Source organism: Acanthisitta chloris, unplaced genomic scaffold, assembly GCF_000695815.1.
Source record: "Acanthisitta chloris isolate BGI_N310 unplaced genomic scaffold, ASM69581v1 scaffold16087, whole genome shotgun sequence".
NCBI lineage: Eukaryota > Metazoa > Chordata > Aves > Passeriformes > Acanthisittidae > Acanthisitta > Acanthisitta chloris.
In genome coordinates, this window is record NW_008684430.1 from 3,756 (window position 1) to 11,158 (window position 7,403).

The 7,403-nt window shown below is 38.9% G+C and overlaps 1 protein-coding gene across 1 annotated transcript in view; it reads left to right on the forward strand.

The window, feature by feature from the left end:
- CENPU (centromere protein U) overlaps window positions 1-7,403 on the forward strand; it is a gene marked incomplete at its 5' end in the record, with an annotated part of 9,854 nt that overhangs the window by 1,981 nt on the left and 470 nt on the right. Inside the window, 7 exons of the mRNA XM_009079339.1 lie at window positions 251-341; window positions 1,154-1,226; window positions 2,276-2,393; window positions 2,781-2,863; window positions 3,877-3,920; window positions 5,653-5,714; window positions 6,878-7,034. Of these exons, the coding sequence (XP_009077587.1) occupies window positions 251-341; window positions 1,154-1,226; window positions 2,276-2,393; window positions 2,781-2,863; window positions 3,877-3,920; window positions 5,653-5,714; window positions 6,878-7,034 (628 nt within the window). The remainder of the gene's footprint in view (window positions 1-250; window positions 342-1,153; window positions 1,227-2,275; window positions 2,394-2,780; window positions 2,864-3,876; window positions 3,921-5,652; window positions 5,715-6,877; window positions 7,035-7,403) is intronic.

Sequence of the window (7,403 nt, forward strand, 5' to 3'; positions counted from 1 at the left end):
TCTCTTTCAAAGTTCCTGCTCAATATGCCATGCCTATCCCAGTGGTCAGTCGTGAGGGTTGCTGTTAAGGGATGAAGGTTCTGTTCTCTTTACATGCCACTGCCCACTTCTTCCTTAGTCTGTTTTGGAAACACAGAAAATGACATAGCTGTACAAAATGTCCTCCAAAACACAAGATTTTGTTGTGTATATGGTTGAAGATGATTCTTCCTTATTGTGCAGTAGTTAGTATATGTTCTTCTTTTCCTAGTAAAAAATTGCGTCGCTCAAAGACATCTGATGATGATGTTCAGAAATTGAGCACAGATGATACTGAAGATGAACACCTTAAGGACACTGTGGTACGGAAAAAATTTGCATGAGTATTATTGGTCAAGTTAACTTCAGCTTACTTCATGCCATGCCTGCATTAGAGGGTTGGGTGAGAGGAACACCTGCCATTTGTTTCTTAGTACTTAATTGTCTCCAGAATAGATAGCCCTCAGAGCATTCCCGTGAGATGGCCAAGTGAAATGCTTAAAGCTACAGCCATCATGTCAGCGAGGAATGTAATGGCCAGGTGTTCCTGCATCCTCTAGCCCATTCTCTTGCTCATTTGGGAATATGTTCTTCTTTCAAGTATCTTCTTCATGTCTAGAATATACGTTCTTAAAGGATGGCATACTAGATGGAATATGAATCCTTTGTACCTGTTCAGTATCGAAGTAGAACGTATTTGTTAAATCCTGTTGCAAAATTCAGTACAGAGTGTTAACCTTTCACCCATGAACTGGATGCATGCAGCACTCTTGTAGAAGTGCTATTGGTGTCATGAAGTTGCCAAAGTAGGGAAGGAATTGGGACAGAATGTGGGTGAAAAGGAAGGTGAGCAGGCACTGTTGACCAGAGAAATGTCATTGCTGGGCAATGACTGTGCCAAACCGGGCTCCTTATGCTCCTTGAAGTGTTTCTAGTCCTGCTGCACAGCCAGTGGCTGATGTGCCAGTTGGTCAGTGTGTCAGGCAGCTGCCTGGTGAAACAGGCCTAAGTAAATGTTACTGATGTTTCAATCAGGAAAAGCTTTCCTGCATTCTGCCTAATTGCTTTCTCTCAGAATTTTAAATGAGTAAATCTAGGGTTTATTTTGGAAGTTAATCTGCTTTTTATGTCACAGAAGCCTCTGAATACTGCTCAATCCCAGGTGAAAAAGAAGCAGCCTTTGGAGGAGAGCACATCAGATCCTTCTGGTAAAGTAGACTTTTCAAAACTCCCATATAGATTTTCCTCATTCAAGATGAATGATTTTCCATGGTTTTCATTTCTGGTATGCAGCAACATACTGCCTCTAGAAATGGGAGGGTTTTATAGGAGTTTTGGTATAGAACCCCTTTAGATCCCCACAGTTTGCATCCCAGGTCTTGTCTGTTTCTCCCCCCTTTAGATCACCACAATTTGCATCCCAGGTCTTGTCTGTTTCTCCCCTAAAGGGGTAAAGCTTAGGTGTGCATTATCACTCTAAGACAGCCTGGTTCCCTTTGGAGGGAAGCCTGGGGCCATGGATATGGAGCTGTAAGGGGTGTCAGTATCTTTCTGGGTCTGGCAGCCTGGAGCAGCAGCTGTGGGGCAGAACTTGGGAGTGCCCCTGACTTGCAGCATAGGCACAGCTGTTAATATAAAGACCTCTGAGATAGGGAGCTTCAAGACAGTGGCATTTTTCAGTAGAGAGATACTATTTCTCAGCTGTAATATTGCTTCCTTTGAAGCCCCATCACATTCTAGTACTAGATTTACATTTGGGAATGTGTGAAGAAACATGGTTTAACTTTTTGTGGAATTACTTGGCAAAATTTAAAGACATGTATTTGTATGTAGGGTTTCTTTAAAGCATATATGGTATTAAGACAAAGTGTAATCAATGATAAAAGCTCATGATTCTCTGAGAATGCAGGTTGCCCAAACTCAGGCTAATAGTCTTTACAATACAAACAGCTGTGTCTACAGTACACTGTGTAGCTTACCAGTTAGTTTGCTAATGTGTTCCTGGGCATGCTTGACGTGACAAAGATGTAAGTTGTATATGATTGATCATCCCAGTTGTAAAGTGTTCCTGGATAAATCCATCATAGTTGCTCAGCCAAAGGCAGATGTAATAATTCACATCTCTCTCTTACTCAAATTTCTTAGGAAAATATTCATAACTTTTAGATGGTTATTTTGATGGTGGGCACAGTAACTTTTCTGTTGTTTTAGAACATGTACCTGATGTGCAATGCTTATCTTTATTCTGTTGTTTTAGTGGGTAGCCCATGTTCTATGCAGGTTTGGTGTCCCAAAGAGCTGAAGAGATCTTCTAGAGATATTACCGAACTGGATGTTGTTCTGGCTGAAGTTGAGAAGGCGTCAGCAAATTACAGGTAAATATTCTGCTCTCCCGTAGGTGAATTGTTCAAAGTTTTACAAAAAATTACCTGTGTTTTTACTAATGGGCTGTCCTTTAGGGCATGCAGTATTGCATGGTTACATTCTGATCTTATTTTAATGATTAGTAAGGTTCTGTGATACAAATGTTTTTTCATATGTGATCTTGACATGTTCTCCAGGAATTTGATATTTTTCCAAACAACAGCACTTCTCAGTTGACATTTTTCAAGGCAGAAATTAAGCTATTGCTAGTATATGAAAGATCTGCAGTTGCCTAGCTGCTTACCATTGGGTTTTATCTGTTACTTGAAGGAATGGTTTTGTGAATGAGTTTTCTCCTTTACTAAACCAAATGTGTTTTATCCCTCTGACTTCTCCAGACAATGCATAGAATCAAACATTTGCAGAAAAGCTATCAGTGACTTCCATTCTGCTTTCAAGGACCAAATCACTTCTCTTGTAAGTACATCATAAATAAAATCAATTTTGTGGACAAAATGCCTCTGGTTTTGTATTGCCCTTTACACATTTATTCTGCAGTATGTGAATTTTCCAATCTCTTCTCAGGATAAATAATACTGTGTGCAGGTTATGATTTGCTGCCTCTATGCTGGCTTTCATGAGAATTGCCTCTAGACACAACACTACTGTCATGCAAGTAGGTTGCAAAGTTGTCAGCTTTTGAGAATAGGGAAGCATCAAATAATCCTGAAGTGTTTGTCATTTCTAAATCATTATACAGTAAAACTGGAGAGCTGCATAATTTGAATGAGCACAGAGTTATGTCAAACACTGTTTTATAAGCTCATAGACTAGAGTTTAAATCTTTACACTGCATCCCAGTTGCTCTTGTTTAGAGGCCTGAGTAAGGCCTCTAATATAGTCCAGGGAAGATCATCCTGTTTTAATTAATGGCTTGAACATAACTGTAAGATATTCAAGATGCATCTGGGATGGCCCTGCTTGAGCAGGGAGGCTGAACCAGATGGCCCACTGTGGTCCCTTCCAACCTGACCCATTCTGTGATTCTGTCACAAGTTTATTGGCTTGGAAGCCTAAGATTTCTTCTCACTAATTACGAGTAAATGAAGTCAGAACTTTGTAGAGTTTTGGTAAGTACAGTTGGTAAGTACTAAAACTGTAGTTCTAAGTGATTCATTGTAAAGGACAAGTTTTAAAATTACTACATTTATACACAGTTATAGAAAAGTTAAGCTTTGTAGTGTTACACTAATTGATACAAAGAATATTACTTGTACTAACTAATTTTGTGCAAGTCTTGTTCTGGCATGAGGAGAAACGAAAGGATTGATACACAACTAATACACTTGTAATCTCCCTTTGAACCAGTGTTGGCTTTTTTTAAATAGCTTTTTATGTTATTCCAAAGTAATTCTTGCAGCCATGTTTTTAGGGGGTAGTGATGAACTCGAGATCCATAGTCAAACTGTAATTCTTCTTTTCCTCTGTAGATAGCAGGAGTCCAGGAAATAAAGAACATGAAGAGAAAAAATGCTAAGGTAAATACATATATATCACTAGATTGTACAGCACAGAGAGGTGGGCATTGGGATTTAAAGAGGTTTTCAGACAGCTGAGAGGGGACCTCATCAACGTCTATAATATCTGAAAGGAGGATGTCAAGGGGATGGAGCCAGGCTGTGTTCCATGGTGCCAGGCAATAGTTTAAGAGGCAGCAGGCAGAAAATGATGCATAGGAAGTTCCACCTGAACATAAGGAAGAATTTCTTTACTGTGCAGGTGACCACACACTGAAACAGATTGCCCAGAGAGGTTGTATAGTCTCTCTCACTGGAGATATTCAAGAATATATGACACGGGAATGTAATCCCGTGTCATCTAGGATGGGCCCTGAATGTAATCCCGTGTCATCTAGGATGGCCCTGCTTGAGCAGGGAGGTTGGACCAGGTGACCCACTGTGGTCCCTTCCAGCCTTGCCCATTCTGTGATTCTGTGAAGTTGACTGGAAGAAATAAATGAATTGACAAAAAGCTGTACTGTACTGCAGAATCAACTGCACAAATAGAGGGTAGGGAACCACAAGAGTTTTTTTGGAAAAGATCTGAGTAAATATGATGGATCACAAACTCCATAGGTATCCTGCTATATGGTGTAAAAAGAAGGAATGCACATTTGGATGTGTAGGTATCTGTGTGTGTGAATTACTCTTTTGGGTTTTGTTGTTTGCTTTCTGGTTTTGTTGGGTTTTTTTTAATGAATACTGATGAGGCTTCTGGAGAGCAAATTAGATATTGAGAGCTAACCTTCAAGAAACATAAATGAATTTAAAATCTAAGAGAGCAGCAAAGATGGTGACCTGTGAGGACAGAATTGGATTGCTTAGTATAAAGAAGTCTAAGGGAATGCATTTCCTAAAAATATGCACAGTTTTTGTTCAGGGGAATGCAGTTCCTCTGTTCAGAGTGAGTAGTAACTGACTGAAAATGCAACAGGGGAATGTTGACAAGAGGAGGAACCTAGTGTAAGGGCAAGAAAACACTGTAGTGGTTTCATCAGATGAATGCCCTACTGCAGAAAGATTTAAGAGCAGCTTAGGCACTATCTGGTTTTCTGCTCAGAATTAACATTTTCTGCAAACTTTACAATGACAAAAAAAGCTTTTAACAAATAAGGTCAACAAAGCTTATTGTGGGAAGCAGCAGTTAATATGCTGAAGTTCTGTTGATTTGAGGTGATATGGTAAGCAACTCTGCATGTAAAATGAAAACTTTAATACACATCTAGCATTTACAGCCAGCCAGATTTATCCCTAGTTTGCCTCTTATACATTAGTTTAAAATCAGATTTTTAGTTGCTGACTTCAATTTTTTTATCAGATTTGGGTGAGTTTGGTTTATTTTAATTGGATGTTGTATTCAAGAAAGCTTAGTTGCTTAGTTATGGCAGTTGTACTGAACATACATTTGCATTAGGTTGCATTTTTAAACCAAAAACCTCCTAGAGTTAGTCGTGTTTGAGTTCAAGATGTCACAAACTCCTTTTGTATGCTTGTAAATCTAGTGTTCCCTAAGAGAAATTTTGGAAATGGAGCAGCTTTAAAGTGTTTAAAACAAATGTCAAATACATCAGTTTATAAGGTGTGGGATCTTGGAATCTTTCACACCGAGAATTAGAAGCATAAAACTTCAGAGAAAAAAAAAATTAAATTTGAGTTGTTTGCCTTTGAAATTACAGGAAGTCTTTCAGACTTTGCTCACTATTTGTTTCAGGCAATGGCAAACATCAACAAGAAAAGGCAGCGACTGGTGCAACTCAGAGAGGAGCTGATTGGGTATGTTTCTAATGATGTACAATAACAGCCTGAAGAATTTAAGGAGTCTGATAATTTGTAACTCAGAGGGGAAAGTAACTTTTTTTAGTCTTTCATTCTGTTTAGATGAAACTACTGCTGTATTGTTTTTGCTTTTTACAAAAGCACATGGTAACTTCTCCTTTAAGTTGCCTAGATAGAAATTCTTGCAAGTTCTCTTAGCTAACTAGTTACTGGGATAGTGTTTCATACCATGTGATCATAAGAAAAACACTACTGTTACAATTTGAATTGCAAAGGTGCTGAATCATGAATTTACAAAGGGAATACAGAGGATTTTTGGGTTTGAGTTGGGAGATTGTATTTCAGCTCTGCAATTTGGCAGCGATTCCTCTGCGTACGTGGTTTGCTTCCATCTTTTGAGGCCACACAATTCCCCTTCTCTAACGTGGCATTAATCGTGCCATTTTGATACACAACACAGAAATTATGTTCTTTGGAACAACCATGAGACTTCCTGAACTCCTGTGGATTACTAGTGACAAGCTTTATACTGAAGCTGCACAAAAGTGGTTTAAAAGCCCTTTCTCTATGGCCACAAGAGGCTTGTTTGTCTTTGAAGTACTGCAGACAAACTTCACTCAAAGAACTAATCCCTCAATATGGTTTGAACCCCCTCACAGACTGAAAGCTGTGTCTGTATTTTAATGTGTTGTTTTTTAATCCTTTGATCATTTAAGAAAGCTGGTTTTTTCTGCAACACTGTTAAATGAAAATGGCTGTTGGTGCTCAGTTTTTAGAGTGCTGTTGTAATGGATGCAGCCCTCCAGTTTAGTTAGGCAGAGGCAGAGGTGGTTTCTAGATCCTGAGTGTGCTTCAGCAGAAGCACTGACCACCTCAGCCCGCAGGCATGTGCAGAAGATGTTAAGAAACTACACTTGTGTGCTTAAATGCTTAAGAGAGAGGGGCTGTGTGGTCAGACTCGAGAGGTTTGGGTTTTTTTGGAGGATTTGCAGTCATGCTCCTCTTTAAGTAATATAGTTGTTCTAATTAAACAGTATGCCATACTAACTCTGGGTTTGTATGTCTCACCAACCTTAAGCCTTCTTCAGAGGAAGGATGTTCAGTTATTCAGGCAATAAGCATGCAGGTACAAGCATCAAAGCCTTGATTATTTTTTTCAGACATGAATCACAACTGATAAAACTACAAAGAGAATATGCTGAGGTACAGGAAAGGAAATCTTCCTTGAGGCAAACAGTTGAATTACTTACTGATTTAAAGGCACTACAGCAAGACTGTTTGGATTATAGAGAAGAAAACCCAAAAGAAAAAGTGGTAGTAAGTACATATTTTGCACATGTTTCTGAGCAATTCTGGATCAGACTCCCCTCCCATTCTTTCCTGGGCTGCTGGCCATTTTTATTAATGTTTCTTATATTAAATAGCTGTATTTTATTGTCTTTGTGGAAGCAGCTTGAGAATCACTGCTTCAATTGCACTGTAGTATCTTGCTCATTTTTTTACTCTCATGTTAGAAGCTGAAATATTTCAGAGAGGATTCTGCTACCTTTCTCTCTATGTCCAGGAATTCCAAGGACATAGAAGCGTAACAGTTGTCCTCACTTGTAAATTTTTTTGTAGAAATTGAAGATTAACACTCAGAACAAGCAATTACTTTCTTTTGTTGTTATTGCTCAAAGGTAGGGA